Raw genomic sequence first — 24,485 nt, forward strand, 5'->3', positions numbered from 1 at the left:
CAGAAATACTGGGTTCTAAATTTTAAAGTTCGTTATCTTTCCGAACGCCCTAACTTTCTGTTGTGTTGGCTGGAACACTGTCAATGTGCTGGTGGGTGGCTCTTCAACCAAAATAGGGCATTTAAATTACAGGATGCTGTGTATATAATTAGAAGTAAGTGCGGGGAGCAGGCCTGACGTCATCGTATAATTGCTGGGCTTTGACGTCAGGACGGGCTGGAACGAGGCAGGCGAGTCAGAGGTGGGTGACGGCGCAACGTGCTGACGTTTATTTAAAGGTCCGGTGCACGGAGGATGGACGGGCAGAAGTACCGGCGTGTTATGGAGTGAGTGGAACTGTAGTGGGGGGCTTGTTGACAAAGAGATGGAAGACTGCGCTGCCAACGCCGCCTGAGTGGAATCTTGACCCGGAGAGCTCTTGCCGTCACTCCCCGCCTTTGCCTTTTCCAGCCCCCCGGCCGCAGTCGACGATATTCCCTCCTCACTCCCTCCTCCCTCCCCACCCCCCACCCCACCATTCCCTCGTCCATCTCCTCCTCCAGGAACTGAAACCGGAGAGAGACCTGGAGGACTTATCGAGGTGGCCGTCGACTCCTTCGCTCTTTCTCTGCTGCGGGGATGAAATTAATGATGGTAATGTCTTTCTGAGTGGACGGTCCCTGCATCATCTCCATCGTTAACGCAATAAACGAGAAACACTCTTTGCAACGGAGAATCGGCGTGTCTTCAGCGGGAGGGAAAAATGGGGTGAGATATTCGGTTTCTTATTCATGTAAACATATTTAGAGCGAATAAGCGGCATTCTATAATCGAGATTACTTGAGTCAATTCAGTTCCCTTTCTCTCACCCCAACCCCCATTAACTGTTCAGAAGCTAATGTGCTTTAAGGGCAATATTGGGTCGCTGACGCAGGTGTTTCAGGCGCTTGACACTTTTGTAGCTGCGGACGAGGATCAGTTGTACAGCCTCCTCAAACTAATAACTAGCTGTATTCCCCTCATGTATATTAATGTAATTTCAAATGCATATTGATAAGTCCGGGAAGCAACGAGGTCTGTCAAACGTCAATCTGCGAAGTCATCGCTTACATTTAATATACGGGGTGACATTCAAATAATGTCAGTTTGAAAATTAACTCGAGTTTTCTGTGGCTACCCAAGAAACTTCAGGCATCATCCTAATCAGCTTCGTTATGTAGAAAGCTCTGAATATTCTCCATAAATTTTACCACATCTAGCATTCACCGAGGACGAGAAGCTCGTTTTTTAAAAATAAAACTTGTTCTAAGTATTCGTTCCATTCGATCCAGAGAATTCGGTTTATTGAACGGGCTTGCATATTTTCATATATATATTTAAGCTCTGATAAAGTTTTAAATATTTTATAATCACATTATTAAATCCAAGTTGACTTGCTCTAAAAACAAAGTCCTACATTTATTTTGCAGAACCTGGCTGCCAAACAGTATTTGAAAAGTTGCTATTCAATGCATTTGTCTTTCTTGCACTTGACTTTTTCCCTCAGATGCAACGCCTACCCCGACTAATTTTCAGATGTCCAAATTAGTGAAATTTGTAATTCAGTGACATTTTGCTTAATTGTATTGATGTAAAATGTACACATTCTTAGAAGTAAAACTTTATACTTGTACCAAATTTCTCAACATCTAAGATTGAGTCATTTAAAAGTAATGTTCAGAAAACCCAACTTGAACTATCTATTAAATGGTTATTTGTGTATAATTTGGGGTATAAAATTTTCAAATGCACCAAGAATTCAAATTCTGTATGAACTTTAGGCTTGTATTTGCACTTGTTTTCAACTCTTAAGTTCTGAAGATCAATTTACACAAAAGGAGGAATCAAAACAATAAGTGCATGGGTGGTGAAATTAAGTGTATAATATCATCCAGATGCAGATTTCTACAGTTGAGGTTTGCATTATCATTGTGTTGAATGTACTGATTAATAATGTTACCTAGTTTTTAATAACAATTCATCCTGCATTTACATAGCTTGGTTGTTTTTGCTACATGCAAATAGTTGTGACAATTGTCTTGGAGAGAATTTAAGTAACTTCCTTACAGGTGATGTGTAACAGTAGTACTTCTCAATTTTCCTTGAGTACAAGCCTCTTCTGTAGTTTTCTATCGAATGATCCATTCATATTGTATTTGTTCTTCAGAACAAACATATTGGAACCAAAAGTAGGTCACTTGGACCCTCAAGCCTGTTTTATCATGCTGGATCTGATTGTAACCTCAAAATAACATTCCTGTATTTTCCTGTAATCTTAGTTCATCTCAACTACATATAAGCTAGCCTTAAATGTTCAAAGGTTCTACTACCACTGCTCTTGGAGAAAGAAATTTCCGAAGTCTGTTCTGTGGGGAAAACATCTCATCTGTCCTGAATGAATGATCCCAAACAGTGCTTGATTTCCTTTCAGACAAAATATCCTCTTCAGTTTTCCCATGTCAAGACACCTGGGGATCTGCCTTTTCAATCAAATCTCAGCAAATACATGTCTCACCTATCCAACCTTTTCTCAAAAGCCAACCTACTCTTTGTAGGTTTCAGTAGTTATAATATTTCCATTGCAGTTGTGTTAGTCTTTGAATCAGGAGTCCAGTACTGTACAGTCTCAACATAGAAATCTACAGTACATTACAGGCCCTTCAGCCAATGATGTTGTGCCAACCATGTAACCTACTCTAGAAACTGCCTAGAAATTCCTTACCGCATAGCCCTCTTTTTTTAAGCTCCATGTACCTATCTAAGAGTTTCTAAAAGACCCTATTGTATCCGCCTCTACCACCTTCACTGATAGTGCATTTCCTGCACCCACCACTCTGTCTGGAAAAACTTTCCTCTGACATCCCCCTTGTACCTATTTCCAAGCATCTTGAACTATGCCCCCTCGTGTTAGCCATTTCAGCCCTGGAGGAATACCTCTATCAGGTCACCTCTGTTCCTCCGTCACTCCAAGGAGAAAAGGCAGAGTTCATTCAGCCTATTCGCATAAGGCATGTTCTCCAATCAAGGCAACATCCTTGTAAATCTCCTCTGAACACTCTCAACAATACCCTATATGCTATATGGAGTGTAAGCACCCATGTTTGCAAATATTCTGTTAGATTTCCTAGTTGCGTGTTGTATGTGCATCCTAGCCTTTTGGGCACCATGCACACATGCAGATTCCTTTGCACTTCTTCACCAATGGGAGAATATGCAGCTTTATTTTTCCTGCCAAAAAGATTTCACTTCATACTTTATATGCCAAACATATTCATTTAAATATATCCCTTTGTAGCCTAATTGCCCTCTTCACGATCTACCTATGTGTCAACCCTTCATATGATTTTCAGCCCAGCAATTCCATGCTGATCATTAACCACCTATTTTCACTGGTCCTGCAGTATTCCTGTGTTTGCTTCTCTCCATATGTTTGTATGCTCCACCAGAACCTGTCATTCACCTGCAGATTTGGGGGGGTAATTTACAATGGTCAATTAACCTACTAACCTAGTACCTCTCTGGGGTGTGGGAGGAAACCAGGGCATCGGAAGTTAATGCCGGGGGTTACAAGCAGAATGTGCAAACCCCACACACAGCATCCAAGATGAGGACTGAGACTGCCTCTCTGACACTGAAAGGCAGCTGGCTGTATTACTTTGATATTTATTTTTTTGACATGTTATAAAAATACAAATGGAAAGATCAATTTTATTAAATGGACTTCACACTTGGCAGTGTGTGACCATTTGAAATATTTTTGGAAGATCCAATTAGGCTTTTAAGTTTGTTTTGAAAACACTTCTGTCCATTTTTAACTCTTGCAGAACAAACAAAAATAGATAGAATGTAGAGCAGTATAGCACAGGAACAGGCCCGTCAGCCCACAATGTCTTGCCGAACCAATTAAATTAGTAATCAAATGTCCAATTAAACTAATCTCTTCTGCCTGCACAATGTCCGCATCCTTCCATTTTCCTCACATTCGTGTGCCTATCTCTTAAGTCTCTAAGTTAACTACCTTGACCACCACCCTAGGCAGCATGTTCCAGGTAACTACCACTCTGTGTAATGGAGAAAAGCTTGCCCTTCACATCTCTTTTTCACCTTAAGTGCAAGACTTCTGGTATTAGATATTTCAACCCTGGGGAAAAAGAAACTGTCTACTGTCTATGCCTCTCATAACCTTAGAAATCTCTATCAGATCTCCCTCAGCCTCCACTGCTCTAAAGAAAACAACCCAGTTTGTCCAGTCTCTCATAGCACATGCCCTCTTATCCAGGCAGCATCCTGGTAAACCTCTTCTGCACCCTCTCTAAAACCGTGACATCCTTCCTATAATGGGGCAACCAGGATTATATGCAGTACTCCAGGTGGGGTCTAACTAGAATTTTATAATCCTGCGACTTACTTTGCTAACTTTTGTGTTCAGTGCCTCAACTAATAAAGGCAAGGATGCCATTTGCTGCCTTAACCACCCTATCAACCTCTGTAGCCGCTATTGGGGAGCGATGAACTCGGACCCCAAGATCCCTCTACTCATCAACGCGGCTAAGGGTCTTGCCCTTAACAGTATACTGTCTCAAAGTACAATGAGTCTTTTGTGGGACTAAATGAAGCAACTATATACTGGGAAAATACATCTAGTAAGTTTACCTGTAAATGGATAATTTTAACTCCACTTGGATAAACAAGGATTTGTTACTATCTTAAGGTAGATGGATTTCTCTTTACAAATTTTCAACTTGCTTATTTATGTATTTCCTGTGCGGTTAGGCAAAGTGGTAATAGTTCATAAGATATAGATGGTGGAGGAAAGAGTTCATTTACAATCACTTGCGCTTTTTTTAAGAAAAGGGGGATAATTGTCTTGTCTTGAAATGCTGGAAACAGGGACTGTTATAGTCATTGATCCAATGGTTTCAATACAGCCATGAACTGGAACACACACAGTTATCTAGATTGATCTGCATTCTGGTTGTAGTATGTGTTGTCTTGGTCAGTGGTATCCGGAAGGCTGATATTTTCCATCAAAGTAAATCTGATATACTGAGGGAAGCCACTTCTTCAATAGAAATTCCTTGAAATAAGCAACATCTCTAAAGGATAAACAGAAAATACTGAAAATGTATGGCAAATCTGAGAGTTTGAAGATTTTTAACAGTTCTCCATAATTCCTTTGGAAATGCTGTAAGATATGCAAGATCACTTATTGACTTTTTTGCCTGCTACATCAAAGGCTAATTGCTGATCTTGTTTTGGTGTTAAAACATGAGCCTGCATTTTCTCTTTGGGTTGTGTTTCCAAGATTTGCATTTATATATAGAATGCTAAGTTTTCACAATATCGTAGGGCATTATTAAGTTGTTAAAAACAGAAAACTGAACTAAATTAGATTAATGGAATAGGCGTAATGTGTGTGGGCAGTTGTGTTTCCTCACAGAAGATACACTATTGTGTTGGAAATAGTTAATGAAAATACTGAGGTCAGTGTACATATTAATTTACAACTTAACTTTTGCTTACAGCAGTTGAGTTTCTTTTTCTTTGTAACTAGGTCACAATATTCTTCATTATCTAATTGAAGGATTCATTTTGAGTTTGTATACATTGCCTATTTCTGGTCAGAAGAAATTCATATGCAACAGGGTCTTATAGCATCTTGGAATGAGTGAGGTGGAGAGACGAAAGGCGAGAATTGTGTTATTTCTACTTTTTTGAACATTTGGGCTATGTAAATTCAGTTCATTGTTAATCTGTTCAATAAATCTGTCATCTGCCACACTTTATTCTTTTGGCAGGCATTCTTGGTAGTGTCTCTGGCCAATAGGGCATCGCATCACTGGCAGCATCGCTTGAAAATATAATGCTTGATTTCATGTGTGCAGAGGGCACTTCATGATAAGTTCTTTTGGCTCCTCCAAAGCATCCAACCTGTCACATTGCTTGTTCACTATGCAATAATGGATAACTAAAGATCTTTTAAATTGAAAGTCATTGTTTTCAGTCCCTGCCTCAAACTGTTTCCAAGCCACCACCTCTAACCCCTCCATCACAATTTAGTATGTTCCAAGCTTCTCACAGAGATGGTATGCTGTTTCACACTGATTTGAATTTCTAACCCATCATCTCTCCATCTATGAGACCATTTACTTACAGCTCTATAATTTAGATTAGTTCCTTCCCTGCTGTGCCTCATCTGTGGAAGCCTTCAACCAAAAAAAAAGATAAACCCTGATTTATTTTTTCCCCAAGTCACAATTCTGGTGTGATCCAACATAGAATTCAAAAATCTTATTCCATAATGTAATGCTACCATAAAGAGCAACATTACCTGTTTCCACGTGTAGTTTAACCACCAGTGTTTGGATGATTTGCCATCTGTGATTTAAGAAACCTTGGAAATCTGTAATTGTGGTATGAGAATATACAAGACTCACCAACTGTTTTTTAGTTGATTAAATTTGAAAATTTCTCGTGGAAATTTCAATTCCAGCCTGCAAGTTGTGTCCCATAATATAACCAGCTTTTCAATTAATTTGATGTTTTGGGTTGATGACATTAGTTGTCTCAGTCTCCAAAGATATTCAGTATTGTTCTTGTTTTTCACATTTCCAGCAGGTAGATTTTGGCTTAAGAGTTACGTTTCGGACACAATAGGTCAAAGATGATAGCTTGAAGATTTAAGATTTTGTGCATAAACTGGTACTGAAAATTTCATGGCAGAATAAACGTGGGGTAAATTTTCATAAAATAATTTTCGAAGTCTAAATGCACACTGTCAAATTAGTTTCTGTAATGCTTTACCTATAGAACAAAAAATGGAAAATATTACAAGAATTTGACCTTGATTGACCAAATTATTTTCTCATATTGTTATTAATCTCACCATACCTCTAGCTGTTTGTAGTTTTTAACAAAGGAACTAAATCAAATATAATTTATTTTGGAGAGAGTTATTTCAGTAGCTGTTTCCCTTACATTTCTGTAGTGCCACAAAAGCTGTGGGATTTGTTCACTGAAGCTTTCATAATTGTTAAGCTCATCTGTTATGTTACATCTTTGACTTAAACCACAAAAAACATAATTTATATACTTTACTGAATATGATTTTGGCTTAATATATGACTGCTACAGTTTAATATCTAAACTGATGGTTTTCACCATTGTTATAAGCAATAAAAATGTCAAAGTTCTGTACCATGTTGTGCTTTAATGTGGATTGTTGATTCTTGTAGTGCATTTAGTCTACCATGTGGGCTCTGGCATTTGTAAGTAATTGTCCAATTAGTCAAACTCTCCTGCTTTCTTACTGAAACCCGATAAATGTCCACCAGCTCTATTTTGAGAGTTACTGATTCTGCTTCCATAACACGTAATGGGCATGTATTGCAGATCATAGTAGTTTTGAGGGGATTTAAAATAATAGCTTTTCATTTCTGCTTTAGCTAATGTTAAATATGTACCCTCGATTATAAACCCATTGTTGGAAGTTGGTAATTCTTAGCAGTTCATAGATTACTTGAGGTAATGAAGTTTTTTGGAAAAGTGACAATTAATATGCAGCTTTGCACTTTTGTGGATTACCTTTACAATTGCATTGTTTAATGGTTACCTTTTGAGCAGCCTCTGAATGCATTGCTAACCTTCTCTACTCCCAGGTTTCTCTTTCCTCTAACTTGAGAGGTAAAGTAAAACCTTCAAATGAACCATCAATTCAGCCAAGCCCACTTGCTTCCTCAATTGTAGTAAAAAGGGATTTTCTAAAGGTACTTCCTCTAGTACACGACTTCCTTTGTGTAGTAGGTAGGTATCTTTAGGGAGATTTGCCTAAAAAAAAATTGATCTCCCATCTCTTGGGAAAATTAATGCATGTTTTGTCTTTAAATCCAACATTGTCAAAGTATAGAAAATTTCTCTGAACTGAGTATCTATAAAGCAATAATTTTATCATGTTCAAGTATTTAAAGACTTCTCATCATTTCAATCTAAAATTTCAAGTTTTGGGAAATCAAAGTTGATATCACTTTAACAGATATTGAGAGTTATTTGGATTGAAGAAATGAGTACTGGGTTATCATTAGTATAGTTACTCACAAATTTAAAAGGAATCTGGGGAAGAGCAGTATTTTGTCAAAAGAAATTATCCTTTTGAGAACTGCCCAAAGGACTTCTTACTAAGAGTTACTCTTTCGAGTCGAATGTTTGCTGCATTCTGGACAGAAGAAAATTTTGTTCATGACTGAGAAGAAAACATTAAACCAAGGCACCTGAAGACCTGCTGCTCCCCTTTGGAAATTGTGATCCACCAGTGCCATCAGATTGAGCAAATGGGTCTTAATTAACTGTACCACAATGTGCTGTTCAAGCTCTAGTACATTTATTTTCAAAGAATGTATAAATTATATAACTTTGAGATGTGCTTGTTCACAAATAGCCATTAAGCAAAAACCCGAATTAAAGGAAAAAAAACAATAAAAATAAAAGACCAGCACTTGATGCGCAAGAGAAAAAAAAATAAACAAGTCGTGCAAACAACTGAAGTGAACAACAGTATTCCGAACCAAAATTGAGTCCTCAGATCCGAACCCCAGAGCAGTCTGGAGTAGGCCCAGCAGCTGGGGCAGTCTTCATAGCCTCAGCGCCAAGGAGATGACCGTTGCAAACAATGACTGAAATCGACTATGCCGACTGACGCCCTCTTTTTTTGGTCTGCCTGGGCCGGAGTTTAAATTGACCAAAAGAGAGCTGAGGATCGCGGACAGCGAGCAAAATCGGCTCTCGCCTCAGATCTGGACTGGTGTTTAAGTTGTCTGAACAGCGTAAGGTACCTTGCACTTGGACCCGGGCACCACTGCTGTGAAGGTCCTTGGGCCCAGACCATGCCACCTAGTGCCTCGCTCTGAGCCTAGGTTTCGTCGCCCACCCGAAGCCGCTCTCAAGCTCTTCAAATCAGCTTAGCGCCCAGTGCAGTCCAATCTCACACCTGGGCCAGTTGTCCGAGCATTGTAATTGAATTTCCTCTGCCTGTGCGCCATCTTCTCCTTAGAGCTTCCAGAACGATCGAGCTTCATTCCCAGGCCAGCTGTACGGACACCGGAACTCCCTCTGCAATTATTCATCCACTGAACTTGCCTTGCCATCGCTCGCCCCTTCACTGTTTACAGCGATAATTTAACACAGTTTACCTCAAAACATATTTTTTCTTATGTTATTAGTTAAATTTCTTAGCTTTTTGACTACCAGGAAGCTGTGGGATGTGTTCAGCAGTGCCATCGTAACCGGCTATTGCACAAAATTATAAGCTGTGTAATTAGTATAGATCTATGCTTTTGTCTCCTGATTTAATAGTAAAGATACTACCAACTGAACCAAATTGTTAGCACTTTTTATTCATTTTACAAAGAATTAGAAATGCAATGGAAGCATTTTTGGCTATGTATTTTCTCAGATATCATAAACACAAGAGATTCTGCAGATGCTGGAAATTTAGAGTAATGCACACAAAATGCTGGAGGAACTCAAAAGGTCGGGCAGCATCTGATGGAGAGGATTAAAGAGTCGAAGTTTTGGACCAAACTCTGACAGTGTTTCAATCCTGATGAAGGGTCTTGCCTGAAACATTGGCTCTTTATTCCTTTCCCTAGATGCTGTCTGACCTGCTGAGTTCCTCATTACCTCAGATGTCCTTGGGTATACCATAGAAAATAATATACACTTTCATATTCACCTCATTCATCTTTTTAGCCGAGGTTCCTATTGTAGTTCCGGTGCAGTTAATGCTCAACCATGCACTAAATCCAACAGACCATAATTTAATTAGTTTTGTATCAAGAGGAAAAAAATTAGCTTTTTTGCCACATGTACATGAAAACATAGTGAAATGAATGCATTGTTTGTGTCAACGACCAATACATTCTGGGAAAATGCAAGTATTGCTATGTGACAGCATAATATGCCCACACTTTACTAGCCCTAACCTGTAAGTTTCTTCAGCGTGTGGGAGGAAACTGGAGCAGGTGGAAACCTGCAGTTACGGAGAGAATGTACAAACTCTTAACTGAAACTGGGAATTGGATCCCAATTGATTTTACAGCTGGAGCTGTAAAGTGTTGCACTAACTGCTACACAACCATGCTGCCAGTATTCTAGTGAAAGCAACTTGCGTAAACTGAATAGTGAAATGCAGAAGAAAATGCATTGTCTAATGCAGGTACCATCGGAACGTTCAAACATCTGCAGCCTTATATGGCAACAGATGAGGAAATGATCCAGAGCACTGTTGTCACGCAAAGTTGCTTTTAAAGTTCCACCCAGTGAAAAGTTTCAAAAAGTTGTGGTTGGTAGTCATTTTGATTATATGAAATGTCAAACACTCAAGGAGCTTTACCTAATAAGTATACAAAGTTACACTTGGATTTCACAGTAAAGTTTAAGTGGTTAAATTAGTATTTGGAATAGCCAGCAGAAATGCTTTACAAAAGAAAACTGATTTTACATAACATTTCCTAAGCTGTGAGTCATTTTTTCTCAGCAACTTTCAAGTTTTTGTTGTGAACTGTTGTTCTTGTGGATCTCATTAACTTGATTAGTAAATAGCTTTCCTCTGTGCCGCTGAGCAGTAAAAGGAGAAGATTCTAGATTCACTCTTGAGATGTTATCTGCAATTTTCTTGAGTGCTGGGTTCATAGGAATGTGAAAATAACTAACCAGCCAGTCTTGATTTATAATCTCTCATAAATGGCATTCGTTAATGTGTACCTCAGAGTTTGTTGTGTTTTTTTTTGTCTACCTTTTCCTCTTCAATGAAATCAGTTGTTGGCAGTTTAAGTTTTGTGGGAATTATTCGCAGAGCTGGCTGGTAACAACAGAAAAGGAGAGACTTCTTGGAAAAGAGAGCAAATTAACAGCAATGGTTGCTATAGTTGCCACTTGGATAGGATTTGTACTTGTGACACAATTTGTTTGATTTGTGTGTTCTCTGCACAGTTGGCCATTTATTTAAATTCAATCCAATATCAGTTAATTTTTAGTGTTAGTAAATGTCTGTTAAAATACAAGAATTCTGATTTTAAAAGAAATTCCTAAATCCTCTTTTATTTTAGAAAACAAAGGGCTAAGTTTTATATGTAATACCACATAATATTGTCAAAAATTGAGTCTTGAATCTTAATAGTTAATGTAATAGTTAATGAAAAAGCTGCATGGAAACAATATTTGAAATACTGGCTTTTGTTATTTTAGTGCTGAAAAAGCTGACAATTTAATATTGTTAGATTGCAGAACCTGCTATTTAGTTGCACAAATGTATTTTTTTGTTCAAAGTGCAGGTGGACTCAAATATAGTTAGCAAGTATTGAAGAGGTCACTCAACTTTAGACTTAAAATATGATTCTAACTTTAGTATGTGAATGGTCAAGATTAAGTTGTAAATGATGAATATTGCTTAAAAGTTATTGGTGGTAATTGGAAGTTTCACTTAGATTAATTTAGCGGTCTGATAATGTAGCTAACAGATTGCTGATGAAGGAATGTGGGTGGAAAAGGTGACATTCCTTTAGTGGAGGCACAAGAGACTGCAGAAGCTGAAATAACAACAAAGCTCTGTAAGTAACAGATGAATTAATGAAAGTTTCAATTTGCTGAATTATTTTGTCTCAATCAAATATAACCTCAAGCACTCTTGTGCACATTTTTAGCAACAATGTTAAATCTTGCATTTCAATTAAGTTTTTGATCAAATTCTTGAATTTTGGCAGTTTGCTTATCCCTAGATATTTGGCATTTTGATTAGAGATTAGGAAGATGTAACTGGCATGTAACTGAAGTAATTTGGTATAAGAGCTCATTCCAGAGCTGCATTCCATTTTGATTACTGCCCTTGTTCTCCACTAGCTGAATACTGAATCTGTTATGTTTATTTCTCAAACAGGAATGTTTATTTCTCAAACAAGAACATCGACTTCTCTAATTTCCACTAGGCCCCACCTCCCCCTCGTACCCCATCTGTTACTTATTTTTATGCACACATTCTTTCTCTCACTCTCCTTTTTCTCCCTCTGTCCCTCTGAATATACCTCTTGCCCATCCTCTGGTCCCCCCCCCCCTTGTCTTTCTTCCCGGACCTCCTGTCCCATGATCCTCTCGTATCCCCTTTTGGCAATCACCTGTCCAGCTCTTGGCTCCATCCCTCCCCTTCCTGTCTTCTCCTATCATTTTGGATCTCCCCCTCCAACTTTCAAATCCCTTACTCACTCTTCCTTCAGTTAGTCCTGACGAAGGGTCTCGGCCTGAAACGTCGACTGCACTTCTTCCTAGAGATGCTGCCTGGCCTGCTGCATTCACCAGCAACTTTGATGTGTGTTGCTTGGAATTCTGCAGACGCTGGAAATTCAAGCAACACACATAAAAGTTGCTGGTGAATGCAGCAGGCCAGGCAGCATCTCTAGGAAGAGGTGCAGTCGACGTTTCAGCGAGTAATTTGTAACTGCTACTTGACTTCTTGAAAATAGTGACATGTTCTTCCTGCCTAATAATTCCTCCAGAGCTTCGCTTGTGACATCAGGCACTGAGACATAACAATATCAGGAACAAGACTTCAACAAAATCTAGATCCGCGGTTAATCTGTGTGTCCAACATTGCCATTAAAGATCAGAACAGTGATAAAGACATTGTTATAATACAGTTTTGCAGTCAGGCTGACATTTCGAACAGCAATCAGCTCCATGAAGAGCTGTTTTCACTGCAACTTCCTAGAGATGCTGTCTGGCCTGCTGCGTTCACCAGCAACTTTTATGTGTGTTGCTTGATGTTTATTTCTCAAATGTTTTACCAGACTTGGTTAACAGAAGTGAGTTTTCATCTTTCTTTTGATGTTTTATACTTGTCAGCAGTATCACGAATTGTATTAATGTAGTAGATTGAAAAACAAGTTTCCATTTGTCTTTGTAATAATTTCTTTACCTTTTATTTTCAGTTATAGAAGTTGTCTGACCTAGCTTGGTTCAGTTTTGACGCTTGTTACTAATTGCTATTCCTTGAGTACTGTCAGTTATAACCTATGCACAGACTTAACATTGATGCATAATAAGAATGATTGAATACAAATGTTTGTCATAGCTTTGGCCCCATCAGTGACCTAAATAAATTGGTGGCTAGAGTAGCTGATGTAGAATATTTAGTATCTGTGCCAAATGAGCATCAACCAGCTAGCATAATTTGCAGCCAGTTGTTTCTTGTATATGTTGGAAACGAATAGGAGTAGGTGGTGCTCATGTTGTCACTGGTATTGTTAAGGAAAAGATTCTGAAAGATCTACTACTGTTCAGGATTAGATTATGTAGAAAGGGAGGTCTGCCAGAATAAAGATGCCAGTAAGTAAAATCATAGGTATCCACACAAACACGAGAAAATCTGCAGATGCTGGAAATTCAAGCAAACACACACAAAATGCAGGTGGAACGCAGCAGGCCAGGCAGTATCTATAGGAAGTAGTACTTCCTACATATGCTGCCTGGCCTGCTGTGTTCCACCATCATTTCATAGGTATGCAACTGCATTTTTTTTTCATGCGTTCATGATCACTCTAGAAACACTTAAATCAGAGAAAGAAGAAAACAAAATTCTCAAAATACAGGAAAAAATAAATTTTCATTATTTTGTGGTGGTATTGTAGAAAAGCATATGGAAATACCCTGATGCTCATGTCAATTTTCAGTGCCCTTAAAGCTTTAATGTCCTTTTTTTAGGCAAAAGCCAAAGAAGTTAGTTTGTAGTATTATGATGAGTATTCAGACAATACTGACATGATGTTATTAGTGGTGTTGGGGTGAAATTTCCAATGAAATTCGTTTTCCTGTGTCCTCTATTTTCCCTTCTCGTAGCTAAGATGGTAGTGCTTCCAAATGAAGTGGCCACTCTGGCTCCAACTAATGGTGTAATCGTTCATCCTTTACATCTTTCTTATGATTTCAAGTCACTGCTCGATATTGTGCACCTTATTATTTGTTGATTTATTTGTGGTAATGTTACTTGTGTGTTTTACGTACTGTGTTGTGCACCTTGGTCCTGAGAAGTTGTTTCATGTGTACATTTGAATGACAAATCAAATTTTAACTTTTCCTCTAGTTTTTTAAATTTTCTTTTCCATTTAATTTGGAATTAACTCTTCTGATTTTCTTTCTTCAACCATCGTATCCCATTAATAACATGTAGTGTTGGGTCATTTACTCTCTATTCCAAACCTCAGTTGCACTTCTGGCAAGTTGCAGTACAGTTGTACTGGAGCTGAAATGGGAAGAAAAAGTCAGAAAACAGTGCAAGCAGCAGGAAGCCTCAATCTAACAAGATTTAATCCCTTGACAAGCATTGTACTGCACCAGGTGATTCCTTATGCAGAAGCTGTCCTTCCTGTGTGGTTCAGTTGTAAACCTATTCTGTGCTAGTATACCATTGTACCTTTTTGTCTGCAGAAATCGCATTGCATCCATCCTTCTCTTGAAGATTGTATTTTACTTTTTAAAATGGCAACTAGTGGGGAACAGAAGTCCTCACAGTTCACTTTGTAGAATTTGTATGCAGGATATTGGAAATAAATAGAAAAAAACTCGTATCTACAGTAGTTGGGTAGTGCTTTGGAGAGGGATGTTTAACTTGGGTCATTGATCTTGGAGTTTATCATGGGGAGATGGAGTCGGAGTGATGACATGTTTTAAGGTGTAGAAGAAACGATAAAAGGTGGGTCTGTAGAGTGGAGGGCAGAGACTAAATGGTTAAATAAAAACATAGCAATAGCTGAGTCATATGAAATTGTGGTTCTCATTACGGAGTCCTCATGCTTATTAAACCCTATTGTACTGGATATTGATTTACCAAGAACTGAAGTACAATTCCTTAACCTCAATTGTGTGGGAGGATAACAATGGTGGCCAAGGTAAGCATGGTATGGGGAATTTAAAATTAATGGGCACCCAGCAGTTTGATCATCTTGCATATTTGAAAAATGTAGTTGCCCCATTGATTTGGTTTCAGAGATGCTGCTTGACCTGCTGAGTCCTTCGCTATAATTCCAGTTGTAGTCAGTAAAGCATTTATTTTGAAGAAAACAATTTTGACTCTTGAAAGATTAAATTCCCTGTTTTTAAACTTTCTCCTGCCAATGAATAGCATTTTGAATCTTATAAATGGCATGTGCTACTGGAATTCCTATATTAAAAGTTTGGTTACATAATTAAATTGAGTCACTTCAACTTAACAACATGGTCTGAGTGGAGCTTTGAGAACAAACCAGTAATCTTGTTTGAAGCATGGGTTCAAAATGTAATATGATTCTGTTCCAATAATAGTTCAGAATCCTGCTGTGTCAAAGTCCAAAGTGAACATTTGCAGTTGCTATTTATTAACAGTGCTTGAAGTTTTGTTGGGTAGCAAACTCAATCAGTGAGTCCTTGTAGTTTCTTGTATCCAGAATGATTCAGTAATATAGTTGTCATGTTCTAAATGTTTTAAAGAAAGTATTTTGCAGACTGAATTAGTTGTCTGCAAACTAGTTCTACCTCCTTATTTTATCCAAAATCAATACTTCTGTCCATGTTTGTTGTACTATTCTAAGGATAAAATTGCTGTGAAAGATAGCCTCCTGTTCCTGCATGAAGTTTATTGAGAAATGGGTGTGAGCCTGGGATCTTTTTGCCAGTCATCGAGTTTGTATTTTCTGCTCATCAAATCTTCATTGAAATAATTTATTTAGGCTTTATTTACTTCATCTTGTAATTCACTATTTTAAGTAGTTCCATCAAATCTCTTAATCCTTTCTATGTTTAAAAAAAATTACAGTACCACAATTTCTCAACCTGTCCACAATTGCAATCTGTTAGCCCTGTGTTGAGGGAAATCCCATCAGCACTGCCTGAAAGCTGCTTGTTCTTCCTCATGGTATGGTAATGAGAAAAGATTAGTTTTATTTGTTGCATTTACATCAAAACAAAGTGAAATATGTCATCTGCATCAAATCAAAGTACAAAGTTTAAAGTAAAATTTATTACTGGAGTACGTACATGTCACCACATATAGCCTTTAGACTCTCTTTCTGTGGGCAAACTTAGCAAAGCTCTAGAACTAAACAGGATCTGTAAACTATAAACATCAGGAACTGTAAGCTGTGCAAATGCGGATAATATATAATAAGCATTTAATAACAAGTGAGTCCTTAAATGGGTGTAATATCCCCTTTTGTTCAAGAGCCTGATGGTTGAGGGGTCGTAACTGTTCTTGAACCTGGTGGTGAGTCCTGAGGCACCTGTACCTTGTACCTGATGGCAGTAGCAAGAGAAGAGCAGGGCCTGAATGGTGAGGATCTTTGGATGCTGTTCATCAGTGGCAATGTTTCGTGTAGTAATCAAATCAACAAGGATTGTGCTGGGCAAGTGTCTCCGTGCTTCCATCTCCAACATCACATGCCCACAGTTCTCTAACCCTAACCGTACATCTGGAATGTGGGAGGAAACCAGAGCATCTGGAGGAAATGCACACAGTCAAAAGGACAAAATTATCCTTGAAGCTACACGTGTTTGCTGCAGATTTAACATGCCATCCTGCTTTTGTGCTCTCTCTAATTATGAAACCCATGGTATCGTATTTTATAACTTTTTAAACCAGTTCTGATACCTTTTGAGAATTTGTACATCTATTCAGTGCTTTAAGGAGCCATTTCAATTGAGGTTAAACAACAAATATTTTGACCATAAGTGAGGGAGGAATTTCCCTTTGGCCTTCAGTGCTAAATGTGTGGATGTATATTAGTCACTGTGCTATTGAAATTTAGCTTTTGATTTCAGTTGAAACTAATAGTGCAACACAGTTACAGCTTGGGGTGTTGGAGTTCAATGCTGGCACTGTCTGTAAGGAATTTGTAACTACATTACAAACCTGTGAATGTCTGGTTTTCTCACAGTCCACTGGTTTGTAGGTTAATTGGTCATTGTAAATTGTGATCAGGCTAGGATTAAATAGGTGGTTTGCTGGGAGGAGCGGCTTGTTGGGCCAGAAGGGTCCTGTTCTGCGCTGCCTAAGTAACATGGGGGCGATGACTAGTGCACTTGTAAGTGATTAGTGCTTGCCAGCCTTGTCATTAACTCTACCATGGATGGTCCCAAGTTCAGCTGCAAAAGGAGGACGACATGGGGAGAGCAAAACTATCCCATAAAAAAAAACCCAGCACTTGCAGAATCTCCAAAGACCTCATCCCTTGGAGAGGAAGGATCTTTGGGCTACACCTTGAAAGACTGGCCAGGGCAAAAGACCTGCTGTTGTTGTGAGCTGCTGTTGGTGACTTCTGTCCAAGTAGGGGTGTTGGGCTGAAGAAGAACAACCAACTCAATTAATCAACGGGGAATTTCTACTTGAGAAGCCCTGTTGTATCTAGTTTAACTACTTGATTTAGTCCAGAAATTAGAATACTCAAAGGCAGACATGAATTCTCCAAGTAGTTTTTGAATCTGCACATCATTTGGTGATCTAGGTATCACTGTTCAGGCCAGTTGGAAACTAATGATCTGAATGGCTTGCTTAGTCCATTTCCGAAGGCATTGGTAAGTCCATGCCAGATTGGGTAAAAATAGCAGATTTTTGCTAATAGTAGTATGCATGGGTTACAGGACCAATTAAGATGGTATTAAATACTTAAAATTGCACGTTTGAATACTTAAAGCAGCAAGCCTGAGGATTGGATGTGTTTTAATTCTCTACAAATGATGATCAAGAAATTATTAAAGGAAATAAGAATGAGAGTATGTTGGGTGCCAACATCTAAGAATTTCCTGGGCCCAACGCATCGATACAATCATAATGAAGGAATACCAGTGGTGTCTTACGGCCACACGACATGCATGCGACTGACACTAGTTAGAAACTGTTCGGCAACAGTTTCCTTGCCCGACTTGAAATTTGATAGGGAGAAAGTAAAGTCTGACACAGTATTTCATTGGAGTAAAGGAAATTACAGTGGTATGAAAGAGGAGTTGGCCAAAGTAAATTGTAAGGATATGTTGGCAGGGATGATAACAGAGCAGCAATGGTGTGAATTTTTAGGAAAAATGAGGAAGGTGCAGGATAGATGTATTCCAAAAACAAAGAAATACTCAAGTGGCAAAATAGTACAACGGTGGCTGACAAGGAAAATCAAAGCTAAATGCAAAAGAGGGCAGACAACAAAGCAAAAATTAGTGGGAAGACAGGATTGGGAAGCTTTTAAAACCTACAGAGAGCAATTAAAAGAATCATTAGGAGGGAGAAGATGAGAAGTGAAAGCAAGCTCACAAACAATATCAAGGTAGATAATAAAAGCTTTTTCCAAATGTTTTTTAAAATAATAATAAAAGGGATGAAAGTGGATGTCAGACTGCTAGAAAATGAGGCTGGAGAAATAATAACAGGGGTCAAGGAGATGGTCAATGAACTAAATGAGTATTTTGCATCAATCTTCACTATGGAAGACACTAACAATGTGCCAGATGTTGAAGGGTGTGGGGGAAGAAAAGTGAGTGCAGTTACGATTACAAGGGAGAAGGTGCTCGAAAAGCTGAAAGACCTAAGGGTACATGTTACTCAGACCAGAGGAATTGCACCCTAGGGCTCTGAAAGAGGTAGTGGTAGAGATTGTGGAGACATAGGTAATGATCTTTCAAAAAATAATTGGACTCTAGCATGGTGCCTGAGGACTGAAAAATTGCAAATGTCACTCATTCTTTAAGAAAGGTGGGAGGCAGAAGAAAGAAAATTATAGGCAGTTAACCTGACCTCAGTGGTTGTGAAGATGTTGGAGTCAGCTGTTGAGGATGAAGTTATGAAGTACTTGGTGACACAGGACAAGGGCAGCATGGTTTCTTTAGGGGAAATTCTTGTCTGATGAGCCTGTTGGAATTCTTTGAGGGAAATTACAAGTAGGATAGATGACGGGGATTTAGTGGATGTTGTATATTTGGACTTTCAGAAGGCCTTTGACAACGTGCCATGTATGAGGCTGCTTACCAAGTTAGCTCATGGCATCACAGGAAAGTTACTGGCATGGTTAGAGCATTGGCTGTTTAGTAGGAGGCAGCGAGTGGGAATAAAAGGATCCTTTTCTGGTTGGCTGCCAGTAACTAGTGGTGTTTTGCAGGGGTCATTGTTGGGATGGTTTCTTTTTATGGTGCATATCAATGATTTAGATCAGGGATGGCCAACCTTTTACAATCCATGTGTCTTTTTTTTTCCACGCACAAGTTCAGATGCAATTTTACCCTCAAGGTCAACTTGCAGATTGAGTTGATGGTGAGGAAGGCAAATGCAATGTTAGCATTCATTTCAAGAGGTCTAGAATACAAGAGCAGGGATGTGATGCCGAGGCTTTATAAGGCTCTGGTGAGGCCTTGCCTTGAGTATTGTGAACAGTTTTGGGCTCCCCATTTAATAAGAGATGTGCTGACATTGAAGAGGGTTCAGAAGAAGTTCACAAGGATGATTCCAGGATTGAAAGGGTTATCATATGAGGAATGTTTAATAGCTCTAGTTCTGTACTTGCTGGAATTTAGAAGGATGAGAGAGGATCTCAAATCTTTTGAAAGTTGAAAGGCCCAAACAGTAGATGTGGAAAGGATGTTTCCCATGGTGGGGGAGTCTAGGACAAGAGTGCACAGCCTCAAGATTGCATCCATTTAAAACAGATGTGGAGAAATTTCTTTATCAAATAAATTTATTACCACAGGCAGCTGTGGAGGCCAGGTCGTTTGGTGTATTTGAGGCAGAGATTGATAGGTTCTTAATTGGACATGGCATCAAAGATTACGGGGAGAAGGCTGGGAATTGGGGCTAAGGAGGGGAAAAAGGATCAGCCATGATTGAATGGCAGAGCAGACTCAATGAGCTAAATGGCCTAATTCTGCTCCTGCATCTTGTGGTCTTAAGTGGCATAGTGTCCCAAATTAATGAAGGGAATCCTGGCTATTTTCTCAAATGCTTTTTGTTTTTTAAGAGGATGTCCCAAATAAGAATCTGCCCCAATTAACCGATGGCCCATTTAGCTGGAATCCATTGTACTGTAACTAATGTTCAAACATCTGCAATATGCATATTTGCACAGTATATTTTAAGTGACATTTTTGATTAGTTCAGATTACTTCAAAATTATCAAATTTTAGGTGGAAGACAATAATCTATTTTTTTTTAGATACTGTTGTGTCTCCCCCCCCCCCCATTCTCTGTGCCACCAAATAACTACCAACTGTTTAAAACATTTTTGCTGTGTGGTGACCTTCTGTAGATTTTGCAGTGCAATTTAAGTGATAATGTGCTGCAGTCAGCAACTAATAAACAAGACAATGATTAACTGCTTGTTGGCATCCAGTGCAATTTCCCACTTTACTAACCGCACTTGTGGCCTTTAATGTAACAAAGCAGGGAGTGATGGATTGCAAAACTGAGATTAACCCTGTCTGTTCAATTTGTATCTGTCAACTGCAGCTGTCAATGATGTCATGTCTATGAGTATATTTGCATTATGACCTTCCAGAACTTTCTTCCTGATTACAAATATTTGCTTGTGTGGAAATGGTTTGTTCATTTTACTAGACTCTTGTCTTTAAGCATCAGAATCAGGTTTATTATCATCAGCATGTGTTGGGAAATTCATTTAGGAGCAGCAGTTCAATGCCGTACATAATATAGAAGAAAAAAAATAAATCCATCAATTACAGCCTATGTATATTGAATAGATTAAAAATCGTGAAAAAAATCAAATAATATATATTTTAAGTGAGGTCGTGTCCAAGAGTTCACTGTCCAATGTCAATATCCATTTAGGAATCAGATGGGAGAGGGGAAGAAGCTGTTCCTGAATTGCAGTGTGTGTGCCTTCAGGCTTATGTACCTCGTACCTGATGGTAACAGTGAGAAAAAGGGCATGCCCTGGGTGCTGGAGGTCCTTAATAATGGACACTCCCTTTTTTTTTAAAAGAAGAGTTATTTTAAAAAAGGTTAATGTCAGAATGTAAATGGTTAAATTTACTATGGTTTTAGTTATCAGGGTAAAACTATTGTCGAATGGACTGTATAGGGCAAAAATTACTTTAAATACTGAATAATAATTACTATTGCAGGTTTATTTTCCATCTCATCAATATTAAAATGAAATTTGAGTTAAATGTAAATGTTAAATATGGAGGTTTCATGTTGCTAGGGATTGATTTCAATGGAGATACTGTCTCTAAAGAGGATAATTTGGATCTCAGCTGAGGGGTTTGGGGGGGTGGGGTGGGTGACTGAAGGCTGGAGGGCCCGAATTTCATTTTAAGCAATAATGGATAGGTACACCTTGATCCTCATTAATTTCCAACAAAATGTGCCCCAGGAACTCTATCCAATGATGGAAAAAATTATAGCCAAGATTTTTCAATCCATCAATAGTGAATTTTTGTTACCATTCTGTTTTTATCTCCTCTTTCTCATCTTCTCCACCCTCAGATAATCATATGACACTATTGCCCCTTGCACTGTTTTAATGTGTCCCAGTTACAAACAATGTTGTCTCCTGTTGTGTCCCAGTGTGCGAATTCCCCCCAGATTGCTTATTCTTCCTGCAGGCTGGAGAGAGTATTTTACTTCATCCAGCCAAGGCAATGGCCCTATGCTCAGGGTGTCTGAAGACAGCACAATTTTCACTCTTGCTGCTTTTTGCACTAACCAGGAGCCTCTTTCCTATGCATCTGGGAGAGACTGTAGCTTTGGGTGGCATTGCTCAATGCCTGGAGAGAATGAGCCCCAGCAGTCAGTGAGAGGACTGGGGGTGAACAGACATCCATTCTCCCAGCTCGTTTGGAGTGGATGTGTCCACTTTAAGATGGCGCTGCCGAAGATGTGTGGTTCGAAAACAAAGGAATTCAATTAAAAACCTTAATTACATTTTTTTGTAAGTCAATTGTGGTAAACCATCACCGCAAACAATGAAGATTTGAGCAAAGGCAAGGTGAATTTGCGAGCTGTAACCTGCTGGTGCGCTGCAAAATGGATGGAGTTGGAGCTGTGCTGGTTGGAGTGAATGATTCAGAGGGGAAAAGATGGAACAGAGGAGTTTCAATGCCTGTCCAGCTGGCCCGGGTGCAAGGGTGAATCGTTCTAAGCACCAAACTGATTTGGAGAGGTCGAAAACAGCTTTCTTCGCAGTGAAACCCAGGTCTGAAACGAATCGTTGGGTGGTGTGCTCTAGGCCTGGAGCAATTCGCCAATGCAAGGCTCCGGTCCAAATATGAGGTACAGTCTGCTGTTTAGACAATCTAAATGCCATCCCAGGTAGACCAGAAGGCATGGTGTCAGGAGAGGTTGGATTTCTCTAGGTGCTGAGCTGATTTGGTGAGGTCAAGAATGCCTTCTCTGGCAGCAAAATAGAGGCACAGAACAATTCACCACACCAGAGTCAGTCCTGGTGCAAGGTTCGTACAATTTAAACGCAGGCTCATAGAGTCTGGCAGTCCCTCTCTCCATGAAGCTGAGGCTGTGAGACTGCTCCCCACTACTATACTTCATGTCTGCAAACTTTCTGGTGATTAGCCCTGCTAACATGATGAACTGAATACAGAGGCTTTGGGCCTATTCTGGGCTGCTATGGGGATTTGGATCTGAGGACTCAGTTTGGTTTGGAATGCTGCTGTTGTTGCTCGTGTTTGCATGATTTGTTTTTTCTTTGTGGGTTGGTCTTTTTTAATTGGGTTCTTTCATGTTCCTTGCTTTACGACTACCTATAAGCAAACAAATCTCAAGATTGTATAACTTATCTATTCTTCGATAATAAATGCACTTTAAAACTTTGAATCAGGGCAGAAAAGAAGAGGGAATAGAGTAACCAGGAAGAGGAATAAAAGAAGACAGCAAAAAGGGCTAGGGTCTGCTGGGATGCAGTTGGGGAAAAGGGCAGATGTATACAGAGGAGCAGAGGATATGTCTGCAGGTGTAGATAATTTGTTTTAGTGAGCAGATGGTCAGAGCGCATTGTCATCTACTCAGGAGCAGTGGAGAAAACTTTCATAATGTTCATATTCATACAGATGAATTCATTACAACACTGCATCGAGGTTGTAAGAAGGTAAGACAATAACAGTGCAGAATGAAGTGTAACAGCTACAGGGGAAAGTTCAGTGCAGGTAACAAGGTAGATACAGACAGCAGAATAGAAGCTGCCCACAGGCCTGGTAGTATGTGCTTTCAGGCTTTTTTATCTTTTGCCTGCAGTGAGGTTGGGGGGTGGGGAGAGATTGGGTGGGGTGTTTCGATTATTCTGGCTGCTTTACTGAGGCATTGAGGGAGGTGACAGTCTATGGATCTCTGTCTGTGCATTTGTGCACTTGTTGTGGACAGGGTTCCTTAGGGTGTGTGTTCTAAAATATGCAACACCTTCAGGCAAAATCTTTGTTCTGTTAAGACTGCAATACGTATTTCAAAGAAGATTGGATGGGAGGAATATGGAGGCTGTGGCCCAGGTGTTGATGGGACTAGATAGAATAAGTTTGGCATGGACCAGATAGGGCAAAGGGCCTGTTTCTGTACTGTGGTGCTCCATGATACTGTTGTAGCTGACATACAATAGCTATCCCATGTTAAATGGGATCACACACAGGTAGCTGGCACTCTTCAGTGGCAGAAAGTCCCTTTCCATCCCAAGGGAGAAAGAAGTATTTTCTCTAAGTTACTACTCTAAGTTAATATTTTACTTGTAGAGCTTCAATAATCTGGACGAGCTGCTTAAAGCTATTCAGTAGTAATGTTTGATTTATCAAATAAATTCATGAGACTAAACTGAAAAATCGTGCTTACTGAGTTTGGTAGTGCAGAAAGGAGAGGCTTAATGTAGCTTTACTGAAGTGGTGGGAACTTTGAAGTAAGCAAATGATGGGAAAGAAATTCTATAAATAGTCCATTTGGAAGAGGGGAAGTAAACTGAGGTCAGTCTTTTTAAAAAAAATAAAAAAAAATAAATTGCTTTAGGATGTTCTTCAAAGCACACAATTAAAGATTAGTGTGAAAAGTATTTTAAATGCATTGGGTTTGTAAATAACAACCTACTTCCTTCCACCGGAGCTTCCAGGAGCTTTCATTGTAGTAATTAGGATTACAGCTGAGTTCCAGTCAACTGTAGCAATTTTGCAGGATTGAAAGAAAGCCTTGCTTTAGCATTTGCTTTAAGCTGTAGTTTTCTGCAGTGAACTGAATGGGCAATTTGACATCTTTACCAGGTTTTGAAACTGCATTGCTAAGCAATTGTAAATATTAAAGGCTTTCATGATTTGCTTTTAATATTCTGAAAGTGGAATAGCCAAAATCATTGGTATCCTAAAATGGCTTCTGATAAATGGACTATCAGTTTAAAACTGTCATTCTATTGGCTCCATTGGAGATTTAAAATACTTTCTTTTGTATTAATGTGCAGAATCATTGTATTACTGGC

The 24,485-nt window shown here is 39.1% G+C and overlaps 1 protein-coding gene across 4 annotated transcripts in view; it reads left to right on the plus strand.

The window, feature by feature from the left end:
* The first annotated feature begins 254 nt into the window (after nt 1-254).
* homer1b (homer scaffold protein 1b) overlaps nt 255-24,485 on the plus strand; it is a 103,440-nt gene continuing 79,209 nt past the window's right edge. For 2 of the 4 annotated variants that reach the window (XM_072257836.1, XM_072257834.1), the window contains exon 1: nt 257-747. In XM_072257836.1, coding sequence (XP_072113937.1) covers nt 743-747 — 5 coding nt within the window. In that variant the 5' untranslated portion in view covers nt 257-742. Of the gene's footprint in view, nt 748-24,485 lie in introns of all 4 variants that reach the window. The other 2 variants (XM_072257835.1, XM_072257837.1) reach the window with 2 other exon arrangements.

The sequence above is a fragment of the Mobula birostris genome, chromosome 5 (genome assembly GCF_030028105.1).
Source record: "Mobula birostris isolate sMobBir1 chromosome 5, sMobBir1.hap1, whole genome shotgun sequence".
NCBI lineage: Eukaryota > Metazoa > Chordata > Chondrichthyes > Myliobatiformes > Myliobatidae > Mobula > Mobula birostris.